Raw genomic sequence first — 22,549 nt, 5'->3', positions numbered from 1 at the left:
AAATAGGGACAACTAGCACACACTTCCAGTCTAGGAGGAGATTAATCCAACTGAGATCGGCTCTCTGCTCTCTACAGTATGCTCTTAATCTGACAAAGAGTTTTCTCAAGAATTTACTTCTGAATTCAGTAAAAAAAACCCTGGAAGGTATTGGTGGATGAGGACCACTGTTGACTAAACTACAGTTTCACTTTTGTACTTGTTTTAATTGGTTTTGTACTGTGTATTTGGTCTGTGTTCTGTGTAAATAAAGCAGTCTTATTTTGTGAGGTACACACGTTTTGTGGCTCCTCTCGCAGTTCCCTTAAGTGATCCTCTCACTGAAACTGCCCCTGACTCATTACCATCTGTGAGGGTATGTGTGGGAGGATCCGTTCGGAGAGGTTCATTTTCAACGGAGCTGCATGTGTTACTTTTTTTTAAAAATTAGATTCATTTTACGAATATGCCTACATGTTTTGCCACATTAATATTTCTATGTCTAAAAATTACCTTGGCTCATTTTATTGGGACAAATCTGTAACACTGATTTTAATGTGAACATGGTCTGTCTTAGTTTTTTTTAAATAATAAAATCATTAAAAGAGTCTTTTTCTGGTGTATTGCAGCTCCTTTGCTTTACAGACTCAGAGTCCTTTTTTTCCCTTTTTAATCCATGAAATGTGGGTGGGGAGAGTGGAAAAAAGTGGTTTGATACAGAGGCCAAGGCTTTTAGCTACAGTGAAAGAGCACTTGGATCACAAAGTCTACATCCTGCTCCATGCACATGGTGGTGGGCTGTAAAAGAGTTTTTGATCTGCTGCCATGCACAACAAGACCAGGGGGCATATTGATTGTGATATTAAAAATGCCAATAATCTTGTAAGACGAGTGTTTGTGTATTGGACCCAGATAAAGACGACTCAAAGGCATATTCCCTGTCATGAACAAAGGCGTACAGTGAAATCACACGTTCTGGACTGGTCTGTCTGTAGGCTTACGTTTAGGAAATAAAGATCAAATGCTGTGAAGTTCAGGGGAATACAAGTTGTTTTAATGGAAACACAAAAAAATAGCTTAAGCAGCACTCATTCAAATCATTCTTGAGTTCAGATCTATCCGTTACTTAAGTGTCTTGCTTTAAAAACATTATTATCGCTCAAATTCTCCATTTTCAATTTATTTTTGTCGTCCCCCCACTGCACTGATGAAGGGGCCTTCAGGTATTGTTAGTCTACCTTTTCTTCCTCTTTCAACCTTGCTTTGAGGTGGAACTTGTGAACATACGCGGAGAAAAGGGACGGCGTTCGAGTGGAACATACAAGAGAATACTTTTGCTATGGCAACACGGACAAGTAGCAGATCTGCTAGTTCAATAAATCTGGCAGATGAATAAAAAGATACATGAGGCAATGAATAATAACTCATGCTGTTGCTAACAGTCTTAGCACCACCACCCTTCATGGGGCAAATTTCCTGGTTAAAGTATATGAAAAGACACACGGTCAGATCAGTATTTTAACAACACTAAAAATCCCATTCATTTGGGGGGCTAATTCTCAAATGCCATTATTCAACGCAGCATTATTCACCAAGAGCCATGCTGTCCCCACAGTCTTCCCCTCCTCCAGCAGCACCATCACAGCCAGCCATCACGCTGGCCCCTCTGCTCCAGCAGCTCAACGCGTGATCAATAGCTGACATTCAAATCATTTAGCTGCCTCCTGTTGCCAGCGTGAAGCTGCTGCTGCTGTATGGAAAAACAAATGCAAACTAGAACAGTTCATGCAGGGCAAACCACCACGGGGAAAAGCCAAGGATGCTAATGCTAATGTCAGGAATGCACCGAAACATTAATGAATAACAAGAAAAAATATCAGGAGTTGTTCAGGTGTCATCGGAAGCTGCGAGTTGGTGTTTCCGTAATTATTGTTGTTATTCATACAAATGAACTGGGATTGTTCCCTGAGTTTGGTTTCGCGACTGTGGAGGCACCTCGGATGAAACCTGCGTTGTAGAGATTGTGTTGAAGCCACCAGCACATGAATACTGAGACAGAATAAATCCTCGCCCATCTATTTTTTCGAGCCAGAGGCATTTGTAGCATCAGACTTTGCCTTGAAGGGGGAAAAAAAACCCAAACCTGTGCATCTGAGTGACATTTCTGTTAAAACCTTTGCAGGGAAAATCACATGGTGCAGATTCGACAATGACAACCTCAGACAGCCGACAGCTGAACTAATACCTGGGACAAAATTAGACTGTGTCCCCAAAGAGCAATGAAAAAGCAGCAACAGCAGCTCCCAGACCTGACAGAAACTGAGCTGCTCCTTATCACCGGTGATTGATTATTAGGAGTATTCTGCACAGCAAGCCCTAAAATGATCCCCTTCCTGTGGTTGCATGAATCAGCTGGATTTTCTTCGGCGGCATGCTGTCATGGCCGACGGCGCCTCGCTCCAGAGTCCTCGTCGCCACGCGTCCACTTCTGCTGCCACCAACAGCTTGATTTGCAATTTCCCACACATCTTGATATTTCTGTTTGATTTCATCCCACTCCTTCATCTCCTGAGACCTGAAGAGAGCATTAAACGGTAGGTTTTTACACAGGGAACACTCTCACCAATCACGCCATATTATAATCAAAGAGCCCCACCAGGGTACCTGCAGGCAGGCTGCTGATTACAGGCTTATTTCCATAATTGATTGAACAGCCTGGGAAAAATATGCAAAATACCACCGAAGATAGCAAAACTCTATGGAAATTGAGGTTTTAAAGAGCGCAGCTTTATTCCGGATTAATGTTTTCACACGCATAATGATGTTTTACAGTTGTTATTAAGTGATTTACATTAAAGGGGGCGAAGAAACTGCAGTTGTTTCCTGGTTGCAGACCAAGGCTCTTTTTTAGCAGCAGAATGTGTTGCCACCGAGGTTTTTGCTTCTCTCTTGACACCGAGCGTTTCCTGTGATCCTATCAATCAATACGAGACGGGCCCGGCTGAGAGCGTGTGGTCGCCGCGGCGTGTTCTCTCCCCTCCCTCCTTTATTGAGTCCACCTACATTCTTTCAAGTGTCTGTTCTCATCACTCCTCCGAGCTGGTTCAACATGCGGGAATGAATTTTCGTATGAGGTCAAATATGAGATTTCTGGGGCTGAATTATTGATGCATTTCAGTATAACTCACAAAATGGATTTTTCCCAGAAGCAGGGTTCGTATGAAACTCTCCCGGCCATGCGCCTCGTGTCGTTTGCCGCTTTTCCTTTCAGATCCATAAAGATTCGCTGGATTACTGATGCAACAGGATTGTCATATTTCCTGAAATTTATCCCCCTGCCCTTTTTATTTTACTTTTAAAAAATTTTTTAGTCCATTTACTCACTCAAGACGGCTTGTTTGAAAATCAATACATCTCCAAACTCCATGTTTTCACATCGCAGATCATCCTTTAGACATCTTGTAAAGACCTTCAAAAGGCCTTTCACTCTCTCACCGACAGCCGAGAGAGTCGTGAAGAGACGGGAGAATTAAGGGAATTACGTTGGAGTTGAGTGCCTTGCTTCAAGTGCACGGCAATTTCATCTTTGTGCGCTTTCGCGCTCACGCCATCATCACGGTAACTGGTTACCCAACAACTGGCAGGTTTTTAACAACCTACAGTTACTTAAGAAAAGAAAACTACATTTAAATTTGTTCGTGGTGATTTTTTAACTACAAGTGCAAAAAGAGAAGATATTTTATGTTGTTTTTTCCACTAGTCTGACAACCTGAACCATCTCTAATCCCACCACTCGATGCCACCAAATCCTCCTCAGCACTGGAACGATCGATGAGGTGAGAAGTGTTTGCTGATGTGCTGCTGGTGATGGAGGCTAAAAAGCACAGTCATCCTGATTAGCGCAACCTTTGTGATCCATCATCTACATTCGCCGAAGCTGTTTAAAACCTGTGTAACAGTTAAAAAGCTGATGTCAAGCGACACCGTGTGATGCCAGGGGAGAGTAATCGAGTCTGAGAGTCTCTTTGTTACTGAAACAGCAAAATGAGTGTGATGAGTCCAATTAAAAGTCCATTTGAATAAAGGCTTTATAAGCTCAAATAGCGGCTACGCTGAAATGATTTCCTCTTCTCTGACTGTAAATATGGGACAGGTGAAGGCTGCATGTGTCTTGGTGACGTTGATGGAAATGATATTCCAGAAGCGGGAGCGTGTCCTTCCTGCCTTCACCGTCACGGTGGCTGCTTCCATCCCATCATCCCTCAGAAGGCGAATGTCACGCGGTGAGATGTGAGCGCGTGTGTGATACCGCAGACCTTGGCAGGCCTGACACGGTGAGAGTTAATCCGGTGAACTCCGAACAACGGCGCCGCCTCCCTCTGTTGAACGCTGAACGACGATGCGAACGGCTGTTTTACGCAGAAACGGAGACAACGTCTTCGCCGAGGTGAGGAGTGACCGGCAGGAAGTGATGCTTCCTGTAGAGCTCTGAAGCACTAGAGTGAATGAAATATGACATTTAGCCTGTTGGTCTCCCTCTTTGTCCAGTCATCAGCTCACCTGTGTGAGGATGAAGTTTTGATCACCCGCGCTGTTCGTTCACTAGACTCAGAGTAACCACGCAAACAACTGGAGTCCTTTGCAAAGGGGGAGCCGAGCAGCAGTTCAAGCTTCCTCTGTCAACTCCGTTCATCTGCTGCTCGCTCACCTCTTTTATTGGTGCAAACAGAATGGGTGTCTAAACAGGATATCGTAATTCATTGTCTTCTGACATCTTTACAAACTTCTCTAATCCTGACCAACAGGATACATCTGAGTGCTGAGCTTGATTGTAAGCAGCTTCAGCACTTTTACGACACTCTCATGTTCTTCCTTTCCTATCAACATTCCTCAAACACTCAAAGTCTACATACAATAGCATTTAAAGATAATACTAATAACAACAATAACAATAATCCTTCTCACACCTGTGATTCACCTGATGTCTCACACCTGTGTCTAATTGGCTCCGCCCACTTTCCAGCATAAAAGCTGCCCTCACGCTCCTTCCCGTGCGACATTGCCTTGTTGCTGATTCAGTGTGTGTTCTCAGCTCCTCTTTCAAGTTCTTCAGCTTTAGCTAGAGGGAAGAAAGAAGGGAAATGTTTCCACAAAGTTAAACATTCTTTTTATTTATTTTTTTGATGTGCTTTGCTCATTTCTGTAAACTCTCAGCTTAGAGGTGCAGACACTTCTAACGCTCTGGCTCTTTGTTTGGCCCTGTGCTATTGGTTTCCCTTCATTTCGCATCACCCGCCACAATCATGGCAGAGCTACTGTTAAACACAGCGGCACGTTGGGCAGAAACAAGCTGCCATTAAACTCAACGTCCCGGCCGGCGCCCACTGAGCAGTTAACTCGGGCCAGGATAGATGAACCACTTTTAATCAGCAGGCATTTGTGCAGCATTTGGATGGGTTTTGGGGGGGAATTTATTACGTTGCCCGACAGCCAGACCGCCTCGAAGGTGGCTCAGATTTTATATTTAGGCTATTTTTCAAGCTGTGTGAAAGTTCCAGTGTCTCCGCTTCCTTCTGTCCTCGGGCGGTGGAAGCTGAGGGAGTGGGTGGTGAATCAGCAATGTTTTAGCAAATGCATGCAGGCTTTAATCATCAGAGGCAGAGCATTGTTTTAGAAGCCTCTCCTATAATTATAGGAAACATTTTAAAATCTGCCTGCTGTGCAATTTAAAAGTGAAACGTTAGAGAAAGTGCGACGTCCCAGAAAACGGAGTCCTGCAGCAATGGAGCTGCAAACGTAATGATATTGTTTTTATTCAGGCCCAACGCAAATACGAAAGGCTGCAGCGGTGCCTGAATTACTGGATGTTCACCATGAGGACGGGGTCAAAATCAAGTTGTTGCGCCGCTGAATTGTCCAAAGCCGCCGATCCGGGAGCGTGAAATAAACATTGATCAACTGTGAGCTTCTGTTCTGCTCAGAAACTGTAAATATGAGGCATAATGCACGGCTGAGAGCGGCCCACACGAGGCTGTGCTTTCAGATCCCTAACAAGTGTGGGTGTTGCTGAGAGGAGAAGCAATTACACAAGTAAAGGAAGCTGCTTTCAAGACCAAGACACATAAAAAGCATCTTTTTCTTCGGCGTAATTAACCCGGGTCGTCTTAATCCACCAATTTATCCTACAACAGAGGATATTTAAGAGATTAAAGTCGCTTTGTGGTTGTTGGCTCCTCGCTGTCCACCGACTCATCAGACACTGCTTTATATGCATATGATGCCGGATTCATCTATGTTTGAAAGGTTATCGGAATCCAGCATTGTTTCAGTCCAGAACATCAATGTCAAACTCCAAAGCTAATAAAAGCAGCGGTAATCTCTCGGAGCGATAAATGTTTCACAGATAATTGATTTTTACTGTATACTTCTCAAGGGCACAGCTCAGTCAGGCAAATAGATATCGACGGCACTGTAATTGTGCGTCTGCTGGGTTTTTTTTTTCAGGCTCCGAATATGCTGGGATATATTGGCTTCCGCCGCGCTCTGATTTACACTTCTGAAAGTAGTTCAGCATATTGCAAGAGGCAGCGGCCTCTTTGAGAAGTTGATGTTTTATTCAATTAAGTTCCATTTTGCGTGTGCCAAAAAAAACCTCAGCCAAAGTGATATTGTGCCCCCGCGCTCATGCGGTGCCCTTTGTTATTTCGACGTATCGAGCGCAGGCCCGGGTGCTTCTTGACCCAGTTGGACCGCGCTGCAGGAAATGTGCTTGGTGCTGACATTTGAAATCGCGGCCCTCCTCCCAATCACAAAACAGCCGGAGCGGCTTTTGAAATTAAGGACTATTCGCGGCCACTCCGCCGCTTTCCCCTTTCTCACAAATGAAATCAAACATGGGGGGAAAAACAAAACTGTATCATTAGTCTGAAAATTGAAGTGCGGAGCCTTGATGCTTTCTTCCCTTTGGGCATTCCGAGTCCGTCCTTTCCACCAGGCAGCTTGAACGCCTGCTCAGCTGCAAAGCTAGAAGCCAAATCTATCCTAATAGCTAATTCCCAACCATTTTCCTTTCACTTTTAAAAAGCCTCACCTGAAAATGTATTTTCCTTCCCACTGATTTAGGACTGGGCCTTTCGGTGGCCAATGACTCACTGATTGTCTGGTGTTCATTGTCGTGTCCTTGCTCTCAAACAACGTCGGCATTTACATTCATTCTGCTTCCTCTTCCGACCATCCATCAAAAAACCCTCCCATCGCTCGGCATTCTACTTGTTTTTTGTTTGGCTGTGGGGGAAAAGAATCCGGCATCAAATGATTTGGGCTGGCGCAGCACGTAGAGCAGCACGGCACTAATGAACTCGCAGCACCACAGCAGATACTGACCCTTCGGACCTCCATTCGCTTTTGCCAACAGGATATTGAAATTCAGCTCCATTCCTCCAGAACCGATACCGTCTTTAATCCCATCAGGTTCTCGTTTCCTGTCACGGGGGGAAACTCCGACTGTGTCGTTGGTTGGCGATACGACGAAATGATGCTCTTTTACCTGTTTGGAGTTGGCAAATGCTTCCAGAACATTTCTGTCTTTATCGTTTTCAGCTTATTTGAGTGAGGTTTTGGGGGCGGGTTGGAGAGGATATACAGTAATTTACAGCCTTTGACCTTCCTCAAGGTTTCATATAACAGTTTCAATCAGTGTTTCACTCTGAAAGGAACCCTGGATAATGTTTTCACGAAGCTCGTGTTGCTTTGTGGAGGTTTTTCTTTTTCTTTTAAAAAGGCACCTGAGCAGACAAAGATACGTTTGACCACAAACGTGGATTAAAATGTTATTCTACCTCTTCTCATGCTGATTACCAGTGTTTGTAGAGAGGAATGTGGCAGGAAACCATATAATTCCATCTTTAAGGGCAACAGTGAGTCCTCGGGAGAATTGAATGCTCGCGGTCAAACAGGATCTGGCAAGGAGTCGTCATATAATTTTGTTTTGGTTTTTTAAAATCTGTTACTATAGAAACGCAGTAGAGAAATGATGCTGCTGTCTCCGTGCAGCTTCCAGACCTGTGATGGAGCAGCTGAACCAAGACGAGGCATGATAATAGAATTACCACCTCGTGGTTGTATGAGCCCAGCATGTTGTTGTTGTTGTTCATAATCACATTTCTTACGAAATATGGAGCGAAGAATAAAGCAAGTGGTGTCTCTCTAAATTGCCTCTCTATCGCCGCTCTACTGTTATCAGTCGTCTTGCATGAGCCGACATGTTCTAAAGTCTAATCATGGACGGTTTCTACATCCGTGGGATCACCTGGAACCAGCCAACGAGTCCAAAGAGTTGATTTTTAACATCTTCCATGACCCGGGATGTTTCCTGGCTCAGGGACCGGGTTTGTGGACGGACAGCGTCGAGTTTTAGCTGAAAGTGTTTCGTTAAAAAAGGAAAGGAAAGTGCACCTGGAGCTGCTTATTGATTTGTGCCCAGCAACTGCAACAGTCCCACACCTTTAGTCCTCACGTATGGTTGTTGAGGGTAAAGAGATGTTCTGTAATCAAGACCATGACCTCAATCAACCCTCACATTTGCATGCAAATAGGCCAGCAGCTACTGCAGCGCCGGGCTGGGCACGACTGCCGGGTATCGCTCAACTATAAATCGTGATGGGGAGTCATAATACGAAGCCTGGACAATCAAGCTATGGGATGGAGAACCAGTTAGGCCTCAGCTCAACCAGGAAGCCCAGGCAGGGTATAGATGGAAGGACTGATGAATGAGACTAAAGGAGTGAGAGTCACACAATCTGTCAGTTATATGAACAGCTGAAGTGGAGGGAACCGGTTCTGGTGGGGGGAGGTTCTTATTGTCAGTGTCTCGCTGCAGGTTTTATGCATAGTCCTTCCGTGCACTTCGGAGAAGGCATATATCTCTGGGAAACGGCTGGTCTTGAATATTAAGTTATTTTTAGAACCAATTAAGAGGAGTTCTAATATCCCTGTCCACTTAACTCAGGATTAACAACAGCGTTTAGCTGAATGAGGACAGGCTCATTTATACAAACCTGGACTTCATAAGAATGTCAAAAAAAAAAAACCACCTTATCCACAACGCCTTAATTATCTGCCGCAGCGTCCGCACGGTGCCAGTACAAATGTATTGATTGCTGGTGGCCTCCGCTGGTGGCACTTCCACAACGTGTAACTGCTGATGCACTAAGAAATCTGCAGGATGGTTGCGTGTGACACAAGCGGGGGAAGCGGCAAGAATGTTTTAATTCTGAAATGTTCCCCTTTTTCTGCCTGTGAATCTCACTGCGATGACGAGCGCCAGCCTCATGCCTTCTCCCACTGAAGGTCTAATGAGGAACAAAAGAAATGTATTCACACATGAGCACACACACAGTCACAAAGCTCCAGTATTTCAAACGGGGCCCCCGCGTCCCTAAAATCTGATTGAGGCGGCGCTGAAGAACTGGAGAGACTGAAAGGACAAAGTGAAGGAGCCTTTTCAATTATTAATGAAACACTAAAATTCACTCCTGTCACCACTTTATCGAATTACCGTTTCCTGTGTGAGTGGAGCCTCACATAACTGGACAAAATGAATAATAAAAAACAACCCCACATGCAGCAGAATAAGGGACCGGGGGCAAAACCTCGGTGGGTAAAGAAGCAGCAGTTAGATTTTGGTTTTTGTGTCACGCCAGAACTTTTCCCACCTTCTTCTGCTGAAAGCTCGAGAGGGAATTTCCCCCCCCCATCACACACACACACACACACACACACACACACACCCCACTACAGCAACATCTGCCCGCTCGTCACTCCAAATCTGTCAGATTGTGAGGGTGCCCCCCCCACCCCACCCTCAGATCAGCCGCAGATGTTCGCCTCCATTCACGTCTGCCAAAACAAACTCTCCCACATGCTTTTGGTTTTTTTTACAAAATTCCACTGGGATGTTTTTCTTCATAAGAAGCTTCCGTCTCGCCATCCGACCCTGAACAGATGAAGGAGGCTGAAGCTGGTTGTCAGGCGTGGTGCAAAGCCGGAACTTGGCAGAAGTTCCTGCAGCTCTTTTAATGTTTTTGGGGGGGACATCCAGTTCTTGGTGACGTCAACGTTTCCATATGAACTGAAGCTACTTTGTAACCTTCTCCTCAATGATGAAAACCCTTCTAGAACCCTTTTAAAATGGCTCGCAACCCACTTTGGACATTTCCTGTGTCTGAGAGGGCAACGACGCAGCGTCAGGATTCCCATTAACCACAAGTCTGACTTACACCCCCGTTCTTGGCTAAACACATAAAAAACACATTTATGTTCTCATTGTTTCAATGAGTATTTCAGCTCCTTTTCTGCTTTTCTTTCCCTTTCCAAAGACTCTTGTCTTAGCAGTATGGTCTCTGTGGGCCTGGAACAGGGTTCTATAATTCTAACACTACTAAAATCCAATTCTAACATGCAGGAAAGTGTCGTATTTTCATTCTTGCTGCACCAAACCAAAAGACTCAGTCACGTGACGCAGTCTCGGCGAGACAAATAAACGCTTTAATTAATTTTAAGAGTACAAAGTGAAAATAATCCCTCAAACAATGATGAGCATTAGAAATTCTTTCTGCGGCAAAAGCAGCATCTCCCTTTTCATTAACATAGTCTAAGGAAAATGATTTCTAATACAAAATCAATCTATTGATGCTCTTTGTTTCATGTACGTATTTTAAAATCATGAGCTGCTTGTGTAACTGCAGGGGGCCACACTTCGTTAGTTGGCATCTTGGAGGCAGAAACGTTCACAAATAAGCCCATTAGGGTTTTTCTTTTTTTGTCAAAAAGTAAACTGTGCATGGTGGAAACATGACCACCCCCCCTAAATCACCCTGAGAAACAGCATAGCAGGGTGCAGCTGCTGGCCGCTACGGCAACACAACTGCGGTAGCAGATTCTAATCATGACAACAGCTGATAACAAGAGAAGCAATGCAGCCGGCGAGAGCCGTCAGACAAATCACTGGGAAAGTGCTATTCCGAGGCACCACAAAGGACCTAAGGTAATAGGAAACATCACCAATATCCTTCACTTGGGGTTAGTACAGAAAATTAGCAAGGAGGATGCTTTGTAAAGTTGTAGCATGGCTAATCCGGGTACGGCTTCGTAAAGGTCATCTGCAGCCTGAGGGAGACAGGGAAGTTCGAGTAAAACATCTCTCACGTCACTGATAACAGCCTGTATTTTCCTTTAATTAGACAGTTACGGCATGTGAGACTTCTCCACGTGAATTTCCCTCAGTGAGGCCTCCTGCTCCACCAACAGATACGGACGATCTGGAAAAATCAAACGGCGATGTTAAAACTGTGTTCTCGCTCTGCTCGAGGTCAGTTAAAGCTTCCTTACTGCGCATCTTCCACAGCTTTGCTGCCAAAACGACGGTGATGGCGAGGAACGTCAGAGAGGAGCACACCAGCAAAGTCTCCGGGATGTGACTGAAACACAGAAAACTGCCATTTGTGAGCGTCGCTCAGGTGGTTAGCGTTAGCTAAGGTTAGCGTTAGCTCAACCGGATAAAATAATGAAGGTTGCAGAGCTGAGTTTTCTCCCACCTGCTCCCCGACTGCCCGGTGATGAGTCCCGGTGGTGGGTCTGCCGCAGCCTGATCTGGTGTCAGAGTGGATGTCAGAGATTCTGCCGCTGAAGACAAAGACGTGACAGCTGAGTAAGGAGACGAGAAGCAAAAGAGTTTCACTGCATCAGCAACTCGGCTGACCGTCATCCATATTCTTGTGCCTCAGAAGTATCGATTTCTCGTACAGCTATCCGCCATCTGTCCCAAACTGCTATTGATCTCAGTCTGATGTGAAGAAAAACTGATGGCGCCGGGTGAACTCTGCCCTATTGTGCACAACTGGCATCCAGGTCACAGCGTCGCAGCTAACTAAGATCAAAAGATCATTGTTTTGCCACCATGAAAGGATAAATGTGTCCTTTTGGAGTTTAATGCTTCAATGTGCCAAGAGTTGTTGGTTTTATTTTTAGTGGAAAACCTCGTCTCTTGGCTGCAGGAGTGAGATATTCGGGGAAATGCTGCTCGTTTGGCTCAGCTTTAAACCCCCGACTTTTAATTCAGCTCCACTTCGATCGATGCTTGAAAGGTTGAAACTAAGAGGGATCTACTGCAAAAACAACCGGCCGGATCCAGGATCCAGGTTTGAATGAGGTGGTCGTATGTGGGGTGAAGTCAGGCTATCGCTGGAGTTGTACAAGCATGTACGAGCTTGCATGATTATTAAAGATGGACAAAAAACTGGGCCCACACAAAGTGTGATCGCCCCCTTGTGTCTGGCTTTGGGCGATTTTACTTCTCAGCCCTATTTATGCTTCCAAACCAGGAGAAAAGGTCAAGATTTGACAATCCTTCACCTTCACCATGGAAAGAAACCGTTCCTAGTGAATTTTATTGTCGCTCGGTGATCTGCTCCATAAAGCACCGACGCTTAAGCTAACACCCGCTGCAGCTCTAGCTACAGTCATCTAAACTAAATATCTTTGGTTTCCCCTCGTGACACTTACGAGCGGTTGGAGGCGTGGCCTGCACGTGCACAGAGAGCTTGTGCTCTCCCACTGAACACCAGTACCAGCCGGTGTCTCTCGTCTGCAGCTTCTTCAGGGTTACAGCTACAGACCCAATTCTGTCATCGCTGAGGGCCACGGAGGCGTCTTCGTACCTGCCGTCAGAACCCGTCACTACACAGGAGCTCCAGTCGCCGGCGCGACACCACTTCTTCGCAGTTTCTCTGTCGACAGAAGTCGCCCGGGAGTCAGTGACGGACACGTGTCCCGTAAAGTTTAGCTTCAGTTTAAAAATGGCGTGTTTCTGGAGTTCACAGCTGAGTGGGCAGACGAATAACACCAAGATGATGATGATGATGGTGATGGTCAGCTACCTGTATCTCTCACTGTAGAGGCACTCAAATGTAACGCTGCTTCCTTCCTCCCCCCTCAGCTGGTTGTTGACTGTGGACAGACCTGTAGGAGCAGATTAGAGTCGTGTGGCGCTGCATATTTAGGGCATTAATTCCTCTCACTCACCATGAATCACCCTGATGTAAACGAAGGAGGCGACATCAGCCGTCCACCCGCTGCCTATCTCCACGCCACACATGTACCACCCGGAGTCCGCCTCCGTCAGGTTGTTCATGGTCACCGTGAACACCTGCTGGACCTGATCGTCGACGGCGCTGACCTTCTCCCCCGGTTGGGCTGCGCCGGCGTCGCCCGTCCGAGCCAAGCTGGTGCAGAACTCCCTCATGCGCCCTTGACACCAGTATTTCACGTAGCTGGCGTACTGGGGCTCGTAATGGCAGGGGAATGTGACGGACTGACCCTCCAGGACGAGCATCTCGTGGTCAGCGGTGGTCACATGACACTGGAGGTCTGTTGGAAGGGGCAGAACATGGACACACATGCATGTTTTCATGGGGAGGAGCCAATTGATGCTTGGAGGGAGCCATTACCGACGTGCCCCCCATCGTAACTGCTGATGACGCTTACATTTGTTGTTTTCACACTCACACCCACCAGGATTTCACACACCGCCTTTGGGAATGTTGGGAATATTTCCTGCACAGCCCCAACAGCCTTTTATTTACCCACACCTTCTGTAATAGTGGAGGTATTCCGTTGAATTAAGGCACATTAGCGTGGTGATCCAGCTCTGCAGCCCTTTGGGGAAGACTGGAGGCAGAACAACCACGCCAGATCCTCATCTATGGTTTCATTTTTCTTTATTCTCAAATAGATTTCCACTAAATTCTAAACTTGGAAGATCCCTGTAGAATAGAGATTAAAACATAGCCGGCAGTAGGAGGCTTGACAAAGGCAACACTAAACTTTGACTTCTTTTGCCAAGGGGTAAACATTACAGACGCTCAGAAGATTTAAAACAAACAGAGAAAAGGGGCTTCCTGCAGGGGGGAGGAGGAACTGCTCTTCAACAAACACATGAAACGCATAAAAAAACTTCCAAAAACTTAAGAGGCGCACAGCTTGGAATTCAGTTTCAGTTTCCAGCGAAACCCGCCAGCGAGACGTGGGAGTGCTGCTTGGACCTGAACCGGTGGACGGGAACAAGGTGTCATGTCTCTCCTAATATCATGAAATCAGCCATCTCTCCGTTTTTACCTGGGAGCCCAGCTAGCAAGATGAGGATGAGTGTGAAGAGCTTCGTCATGTTTCACCGTCCGTCTGTGTGGTCAGAAACGCTCTAGGTTTCGTTATTCTGCTGGTCTCCTTGGTCATGTGACCCAAAAGTTGGCCCCAGATGTTGCAGACGTTAACCGTGTGGGTGCCAGTCGGGACTGTGGCAACAGGCGCGCGCACTTTTATGATTACGCACACGAATGCAGCAACGCGTTGGGAAAATACCCTGCAAATTCCCGCGGGAAGAGAAAAATGCTTCAGACATGACGCAGCAGGCGTCAAACGCGTTAGCGTTCAGCGCCGACGCGTCCGCGCGCGGACTGCACCGCGCTCGCGTTCCAATACAATAAGCTGTTAACTTAAACACAGCGGGTTTGGCCGGACGCTGAAATATTGAGACTTCAGGCGTCGCTGTTGATTTATGTTCGGCCTTTCTCGGGCTGACACTTTTCTCATTTGCCTGGGAAAACAGAGGAATCATTTGCGTGACGCGCAGCGGCGCGCCTCTCGGATGGGCGGGCGCGTCACGGTGCGTCTTTCTCTCCCGCTTGTATGAACTCATGTCGGTGTTAAACACGTTCTTAAGCAAAGAAGTGCTGAGCGCGCGCCCTTCCCACACGCAGGGAATCCATTTGGCAGGCTGGAATAAAATTATTTCATGGCCAAAAAAAGCCTTTTCTGGATTCCCTCCAGTCCCAGTTGGCTGGATTAAGCTTTGTCACACAGCTCTGCACAGTGAATTAACAAACAATTATTCCAAGCCGCTCCATTTGGGCCATGAGGGGTGTTGACCACGTCCCCAATGTCCTTCCCTTTATGCGTCTTCTACCAAGCCTTTTAAGGCCTTTCCCTCTGGGCAGAACTGGAACCAACTCTTCGGGCTGGTACCAGAAACGCAACCTAACCTTCCACTGAGGACTCCACTCCCCTCTCTCATTGTTCGCTTCTGCTTCCATTCGCTGGCAGTGACTTTAAATATGAGGAATCATTTCCCCATTTTGAAGTGACAGCTGGGATCAGCCGAGGGCAACAAAAATGGAATTCTTCACGTCTCCTCTTCAGCCTGTCGGGGTCAGGGTGGGAGCCACTGGAGCACCGAGGTGCATTTTAAATCTGTGTTTCTACCTTGGCCAGTTTTTAGCATCGACCAGCTTCTCCGTGGACTTTAAATTCATGAGTCCATCCAGCACTTCAGCCCTTCACTCTCCATTTATCTGCTCCGTCTGGTGGTGAAGAGAGAACCGAGCAAACTGTGAAAACTCAGCAGGATCATCTGTCTCCTTGACAATGAGGGAGCATAAACTGCCTGTAATTGTCAGAGGGTCTTTTTCTGTGGAGCTCTTTAAATCAAATCGCACATCTGCAGTCGTCGGTGGCTTTATTTCAAATCCATTCGGAGGAAAAAAGGTTTTGTCAGAAGCGGAGTTGATGAAGGAATTCAGCATTGACTGTTTCAGAGAGGTTTAAGTCTCCCATAAACAGCTGTCACAGAGAATTTATCCATCACCCTAACCTGCACAAGGAGACGCCTCTGGGTCTGAAACATTAATAAACCTTATCTTCCATTGACCCCCCCCCCCCCTCCCCCCTCGATCAGATGTTTAACTTCTAATCTCCGCTATAATTTATCTTTGAGCTGCCTCCATCCAGAAATGATTGATGTTAATCTTACCCTTTAAAGTTGACGGTGGGCAGACAGAGGATCCCATTTGCTCCTAAATCAGCACGAGACGGAGATTCCGATCTGACCTTTGCAGGGAACAGACGCGCGAGGCCGGCGCGGCGCCGCTTTGCCACCGCTGTATAAAGTCACTTTCATATCCAGCTCAAACTGGCCTGCGGTTGCACCCCAAAGCTTCTGCACGGTTGGAAAAGCCTCTCGCCGCTTGTCTTTATCCCTCTTTAGCGTGATGGGCACAAAGCCAGCGGCTCTCCTCTCGCCTTGACTATGCAGCTCAACTTTTAATTAATGATGTAATCTGGGGGGCTCGTGAGAAGTCCGGCGGGGGGGAAGGAGCTGGTTTCTTGAAATTTTCTGCCAAGTTTTTCAGCAGGACTATTGATGATGAGCGCCGCCGAGTCAGATTTAGAGGATAACGTCTCCTTAGGAGACCCAGTCGAGTCTGGGCGTGCACGCGGTGCGCGTTGGAAGCAGGAGAGCGGAGCTGCACGGCACCGGGCTCGCTCATTATGTCTGAATCAGCACCAACATGACACTTGTGATGATCTCAGTGCTGTTGGGATGCCAACCGCCCCCCCCCCCCAGATTGGATGTCAATCAGCCGTCACACACACTGACTTAATAATATAAAAATGGCCTGGAGGGGTTCTGTCAGTGTTCCTGCTTATCCTGACGACACCCAGGGCTGACAGGAGCAATAGCAATTACATGTAAGATCACCGCCCCCCCCCCCTCTGTTTGTGTCAGAATGCTGTCAAATCTAAGTATTTGGACAACTCAAACACATTTACTGAATAAAACCCGAATTCTGAAGAGCTTGAGGCAGAGATTATTTATTGCAAACTCATGGAAAACTCGTGCACTGCTGGTCACCGTTTCAGCTTTTATTTTGTCAGTGCAAAAAAGGGAACGTCTGCAGGATTTAACTTTAGAAAAAGAAGACAATTATGGCCTGTAGATTGTTGTGAGCCGGATGTGAAACGCCGCCAACGGTGAGGGGCATCGGCGGTGTGTTCTGAAGCAGATCTGATCCAATCTATCAAAGACAGAGAAGGTTTGGGACTTATTATTCCGAAGAAAACGGAGAGAGGACAAACGGTTTGGCCTCTCCAGCCGCCTGGAAGTGCAGGAACTCAATAAAAGTTCTCCAACACGGCAAAAGCAATATGAGGCACCCCGGGAGAGTTCATAGAGAAGTCTGTCTTCTTTCCCATCGAGTAAAACCAAATGATAAACAGTTAATGTGGCTGAGAACACCCAAAGGACAAGCGCCCAATAATCAGAAACCTGTAAGGTAAAAATGAATAAATGCAGCTTCCCTTTCATCAAGACGGGCTCGTTAGTTTGACAAAATAGTCCACATCTACTATAATAGAGGTATTCTGATACAGAGAAACACACAGCTTTGAAATTTGAACAGGCATTTCCCACCTCCGAGAGGGGCAGAGCGACGATTCAGCCGATGAAGTTCATCACAACCAGATGGAGGACCGTGTGAGCGAAGAGGAAGTCGGCAAAAGCTCTTTCTGGGGAGATGGACAGGAAGTCGCCTTTGTTCTGTGGGTTGATCTGGATGCGAAGACAAACTGCGAGACAAAAAAACAAAGGAAACATGTCGAAAGTTGTCGAGTCATCCAGGGCAAAGAGAAATCTTAGCCGAGCTGTTGCACATTACTGTTTTAAGTGCTGCAGGTGCATGCTTTAAAATCCTGAATGAACCTGACAACAGCTGTGAACATGCAACCAGCCACAGGAATAACACATGTATGTCAATGGCAAAAGGTATGCACAACTATTATCAATGGCAAAAGGTATGCACAACTATTATCAATGGCAAAAGGTATGCACAACTATTATCATACTGAACAATCATTTCACTATGGTCATGCCAATAACGCCACGGTCCATCCAATGCTTTTTTAGGAATGAGCTCATTTGAAAGGTTAGCATTAGCAGTTAGCTATCCTGACGTCAAAGACACGTTTAATAAAAGGATATGTCCTGGCTATTTTTCACTGGAAATAACAGCTGATTAAAGGTCTAAATAAGTAGATACCTGCGAGGATGAACGAGCCGACACATGAGATGAAGCCAGAAAGAAAACTATTGAACGGGAAGGTGCCGACGAGCAGGCAGTAGAGGAACTGCAGCGCTCCGGTTAGCAAGATGTACAGCAAGTACGCGTCCACCACTTTCAGCTTGTTGGGAGTCGTTGTCGTGTACTCCTCCAGAAAACGAGAAATAACCGATATTACGGAGTTCGACATGGTTCGACGTTAAATGTGGTGCCAAAGGGGCCAGCGGGCTAATTTAGCATAGATCCCTTCCTCAGACGAATGAGTGACGTGTCCTCTTGAGCCGGAACTGGCAGTGGTGTTGCAAATAATATCTTCCGACACCTCCACAGCCGGAATGATTCTTCATGCCGGCAAAGAGGTATGACATTCGACAGATCGTCCACTCTGACGTATTTGTCCAAGACTCTAACAAATGTGTGGTGGGCATTCTTGTTTTGAACTCAAGACAATAATGACTATTACACAAAGATTTGAGATTAATCTGTGATGAATCATTGTGTAGAATAAATATTCATTTTTTGTTAACTCTAAGCCCATTTGGACTGGAAACCATTAGTCCTTGTAGTCCTGGATGAGGCATCTTTATAGTAGAACATCTTTGGGATGGGTCAGCTGATCAAGGAATTCACGTTACAAAACATTAGATAAACACAGCGGTTATAAACACATCCAGAAGGCCTGTTTTCTCACTGTAATTTGTCTCATCTGCAGGAAGTCGCTGCGAAATGTTACACAATGGACTCTCCTGCGACCACAGCTCCGATGCAGAACGATTGTGAAACAGAGTAAGTAAACGAACGAATGTCACCTCCGGAGAATACAATTGTGATGTAACTCGGCCAACCTTTTGTAAAGTACTCGTGTCTTGTATGTAATTTTCTTTTATCACGTATTTGGATCTGTAATGTTCTGCTGAATCTTTGCATGACTCAGCGATTTGAACGACGCGTGGTTGCCTAACAGGTAGAAGCTCCGCAGGTGGAGCTGCTGAAGTGATAGGAATAAACCCTCATAATTAACTCAAACATGGGGGTAGATTAGAGTTTACACGAACATAACTACAGATCCCACTGCTGATGAGGATTTTGCTTTTTCATAATATTAATGTGCGCTAGTCCTTTTTTTTTGTATGTGTCACTTTTCTTGTTCTTAAGAGTTGAATGGTGGTTGAAGGTGACGTTATCATATATTCAAATGTACAATTCATACAAATAAAACTAACAAGGAGAGGGGAAATTGAAGTCACACTTTTCTTTTGACTCCATGTTTTGTTTTTTGTTTTTTAAAGGTCGAGTTCAATCTGGAGCTGGTGGCCTTCCTGGCGTCCTACGTCCATGTCCCTGTTAAAGACCACAGAGTCCAAGATTCTTTCCTGTGAGGATGCTTTGACTCGTACTTTCTTATTAAAACCCACAAGTTCTTGCCATAATACGCGCATACTAGCATAGCTGTTTATTTCTAACCTCATTAAAGGCGCTCTCCTCATCTCTCCTGTTGGTCACTACAGGTATTCAGAATGATCTATGGGCTCGATTTGTGACCCTACCAAATCAGGAACGAATATGGACTCTGACTGTCACCAACAAATCGGTGACCAAACCCACAGAACAAGGTATCGGCCTGTCTTTGCTTTCCAAATTGGCTCTGGTCCTTGAATGCTGTTTGCATCATAAAACCCTTTGTTCTCTTTCCTGTCTTAATTTGATCCCCTAAGCCTCAAAGACTCCTCTTGTGATGGTCCACGGCTTTGGAGGCGGGGTCGGCTTGTGGATCAGGAACTTAGAAGCGCTGAGTCGCTCACGGCCTGTGTACGCCTTTGACCTCCTCGGCTTTGGCAGGAGCTCCAGGCCCTCCTTTCCCTCTGATGCTGAAAAGGCGGAGGAGAAATTTATTGCGTCTATTGAACAATGGAGGCAGTCTGTTGGCCTGGAGAAGATGGTGCTGCTGGGACACAGTCTGGGCGGTTACCTGGCAACCTCATATGCTATCCAGTACCCCTCTAGGTAAGGATATGAATGGGGATGTCCTGTTTAGCGTTAGATTGTCAAGGAAACAGATTTTCTCTTGAATAATTTCCTGGGGAAGACTTCTGGTACTCAGAGTTTTTAAAGACCTTTTAATAAAACGCATTCATATGCGAATCAAGTTCTAACACAGTGAAATGATAAATAAATATGCAAATATATGCACGATAAGAGCAGCTATCAGAGGGGGAAAAAAATCAAGTAAGTCCAGGAATTGAAATTGCAAATCATCCAGATCTGAATCTAATTTGTATATTAATGATTTCCCTCCATGCAAATCCAAGGTTGTCTGGTTGTCTGGCCACCCGGGGGGGGTGGGGGGGGGGGGGTGTTGGCAATTAGGCTGCAGTGGTTCCACAAGTTTCTGTCCATCACCCAAAGAATGTATCCTATGACGTCATCATTTTTTGGGAGTTTAAAGGCTGAAAACAGGAAGCATCTGGTTACAAAAGCAGACACAGTTTATTCTCTCGCAGCAAAGGGAACCAGTTAAACGTGGTCAGTGGTGCGCACGTGTCCGAGCGCAGATCCTCACCTTTGCACGCACTTGGCCTTGAACTGATTATTACATTTTATCTCAGCCTTCTGGAAACTTCCATAGTGGTTGAAGCAGTTAACGGCGTATGCACGCGCTCCTGTTTCTCCCTTTGTTCTTCATTCTTTTACACGGTAAAAAGAATTTAATTTCTAAATCAGCACCTGTCGCGCAGCCTTCCAACAGCAACCAAAGCTGCTGTGTCGCTTCAGTAACGTGATGCTGATGTATGTGGGTTGTCGTCTACCCTATAAAACCATGATGAATATGGATTTTGCTCTAAGTCTGCATAAATCCAGGCCTGCCAGTCCTAATCAGCAACCAACGATGGAACAGATTGAACTCGTATTTCAAACCCTACAGCAGCGTAAGGCAAAATCAAAGCAGTTAATCAGAAAGTAAACCAGTTTTGATGATTTCCCAGCACCTGCCTCTTAGACAAACAAACCTACACGTGACCACAACTCGCAGGAAGGTGCCCTTTGCCCGATTTAGCAGGAATATTCCAACGGAACACTTCTTCTCTGTTCAGTCTTATCTGCAGCCGCCACGCTGGTCTCTGCTGAAGGCTACATGTCTCATTAACACCAGAGCGGCTGATACAGATGCAGGTTTCTGCATGTTAGAATGACAAACAACTGCCGGCATCTTGTCTTCCATTCTTCAGTTTTGTAAACCCCATTCTTCCAGGGTGTCTCATCTAATCCTGGTGGACCCCTGGGGTTTTCCCGAGAGATCCCAGCCGCCCACCCAAGACGGTCAGGGGGCAGATGTCGCAAAGAGACCGGCCCTGCCTCGCTGGGTCAAAGGTATTGCAACGGTGGTTTCCTTCTTCAACCCTCTGGCGGTCATCAGAGCTGCAGGGCCGTGGGGTGAGGCATCAGCTACGCTGCGCTTTCTCTAACAACGTGCTAATCGCAAGCTAACCTGACGCCGTGTCGCCGGTTCAGGTCCAGGCCTGGTCAACCGATTCCGTCCTGACTTCAAAAGGAAATTCGAAGACATGTTTGAGGACGACACCATGACGCAGTACATTTACCACTGTAACGCCCAAGCGCCAAGGTGAGGCGTCCTTTAGTCCCATATGAACTCGATGCACGTGGGAAATATGAATCATTTTAATTAGGAGAAATGGGGGCAAACCTGGAAGAAAAATAAATAAAATTGTAAATTCCCCTCCCAGTGGCGAGGTGGGTTTCCGCGCCATGTCGGAGTCTCTGGGTTGGGCCAAGAGGCCCATGCTGCAGCGGGTTCACCTGCTGCCCCCGTCCATGCCGGTCACCATGTTGTACGGAGCGCGGTCCTGGGTGGACAGCTCGTCGGGGGAGAGTGTGGCCCAGATCAGGAAGCAAGCCCACACCAAAGTACTGGTGAGTAGCTCCCAGCGCTACGCTAATGTCCTTCAATTTAGATTTATTTGTGTAGCGGCTGTTTTACTCATCCTAATTTCCTGTTTGTCCCCTGTATAGATGATAGACGACGCCTCTCACCACGTTTATGCTGATCAACCAGAGGAGTTCAACAGGGTGGTGGAAAATATCACGAAATCTGTTGACTGACAGATTTGATTGTTTCAATCGTGTTCTTCTTTTGTCTTCTTGCATGTGAAGAATCTGGACTGTGTCTCACCTCATACAAAAGCTCTTATTGTAGTTCTTAGTTTTGCCTGTATTTTTAGATTTAGAATGTTTTTTTTAACTACAAAATATATTTTGTTTCTACAAATGTCTCATCGGCGCCACTTTGGGTGTTATTAATTCATACGTGTGCGTCTGACATCAACACTGTACAACATTCATACGCATCTGAATCACGTCTTCTGTTCTTTCTGTCCAAAAGTATACAATTTGTAATTTTATACAGTAAAACATGTAAAATCTATTGAAATATCAAACAGTGGGGGTGCAATGAAGTCATTTTACGAGGCTCCCGCTGCAGTTTTTCTTGTGTTATTCATGATTTACAGTTGAGGGAAGGATTTTTTTCAGCAAGTTTGACAGCAGAGACAAAAACGGGAGGCGGAAATATCAAAACCTTTTAGAATAAAATGATAACGGGACCG

General features: G+C 46.0%; 3 protein-coding genes across 4 annotated transcripts; 1 reads left to right on the top strand and 2 right to left on the bottom strand.

Annotated features, from left to right (window-relative positions):
* Positions 1-10,503: 10,503 nt before the first annotated feature.
* pigr (polymeric immunoglobulin receptor) lies at positions 10,504-14,307 on the bottom strand. Of its 2 annotated transcripts, none has more exons than XM_011616722.2 (8): positions 14,152-14,307; positions 13,060-13,404; positions 12,915-12,996; positions 12,541-12,764; positions 11,574-11,682; positions 11,368-11,456; positions 11,228-11,297; positions 10,504-11,145 (listed from the first exon to the last, which is right to left on the bottom strand). In XM_011616722.2, exons 1-8 carry the CDS (start codon positions 14,198-14,200, stop codon positions 11,109-11,111), a joined length of 1,005 nt encoding a protein of 334 aa, XP_011615024.2. In that variant the 5' UTR covers positions 14,201-14,307; the 3' UTR covers positions 10,504-11,108.
* Positions 14,308-16,667: 2,360 nt separating this feature from the next.
* dad1 (defender against cell death 1) lies at positions 16,668-18,235 on the bottom strand. Its single transcript, XM_003975882.3, has 3 exons — positions 17,907-18,235; positions 17,282-17,436; positions 16,668-16,886 (listed from the first exon to the last, which is right to left on the bottom strand). The coding sequence occupies exons 1-2, from the start codon at positions 18,115-18,117 to the stop codon at positions 17,306-17,308; spliced, it is 342 nt and encodes a 113-aa protein (XP_003975931.1). The 5' UTR covers positions 18,118-18,235; the 3' UTR covers positions 16,668-16,886; positions 17,282-17,305.
* A 282-nt stretch (positions 18,236-18,517) lies between these two features.
* On the top strand, positions 18,518-22,295 carry abhd4 (abhydrolase domain containing 4, N-acyl phospholipase B). Its single transcript, XM_003975885.3, has 8 exons — positions 18,518-18,713; positions 19,217-19,302; positions 19,436-19,540; positions 19,643-19,931; positions 21,178-21,359; positions 21,438-21,549; positions 21,671-21,857; positions 21,957-22,295. The coding sequence occupies exons 1-8, from the start codon at positions 18,664-18,666 to the stop codon at positions 22,044-22,046; spliced, it is 1,101 nt and encodes a 366-aa protein (XP_003975934.1). The 5' UTR covers positions 18,518-18,663; the 3' UTR covers positions 22,047-22,295.
* The last annotated feature ends 254 nt before the right edge of the window (positions 22,296-22,549 follow it).

This window comes from Takifugu rubripes, chromosome 22, assembly GCF_901000725.2.
Source record: "Takifugu rubripes chromosome 22, fTakRub1.2, whole genome shotgun sequence".
NCBI lineage: Eukaryota > Metazoa > Chordata > Actinopteri > Tetraodontiformes > Tetraodontidae > Takifugu > Takifugu rubripes.
Note: the sequence above shows the minus strand (reverse complement) of the source record. Positions and strands in the feature narration are given on the sequence as shown.

Excerpts from the sequence above, each read along its gene's own strand:
- dad1 (XM_003975882.3), bottom strand. The coding sequence starts at position 18,117 with ATGTCGAACTCCGTAATATCGGTTATTTCTCGTTTTCTGGAGGAGTAC. Across the intron at positions 17,437-17,906 it reads CGGCTCGTTCATCCTCGCAG|TTTGTCTTCGCATCCAGATC; the intron begins GTATCTACTTAT and ends TTTGTCTCGCAG.
- pigr (XM_011616722.2), bottom strand. The coding sequence starts at position 14,200 with ATGACGAAGCTCTTCACACTCATCCTCATCTTGCTAGCTGGGCTCCCA. Across the intron at positions 11,457-11,573 it reads ACCGGGCAGTCGGGGAGCAG|TCACATCCCGGAGACTTTGC; the intron begins GTGGGAGAAAAC and ends TCTGTGTTTCAG. Across the intron at positions 11,146-11,227 it reads GTGGAGAAGTCTCACATGCC|GCTGCAGATGACCTTTACGA; the intron begins GTAACTGTCTAA and ends TGTCTCCCTCAG.
- abhd4 (XM_003975885.3), top strand. The coding sequence starts at position 18,664 with ATGGACTCTCCTGCGACCACAGCTCCGATGCAGAACGATTGTGAAACA. Across the intron at positions 19,932-21,177 it reads GCTATCCAGTACCCCTCTAG|GGTGTCTCATCTAATCCTGG; the intron begins GTAAGGATATGA and ends CCATTCTTCCAG. Across the intron at positions 21,550-21,670 it reads TGTAACGCCCAAGCGCCAAG|TGGCGAGGTGGGTTTCCGCG; the intron begins GTGAGGCGTCCT and ends TTCCCCTCCCAG.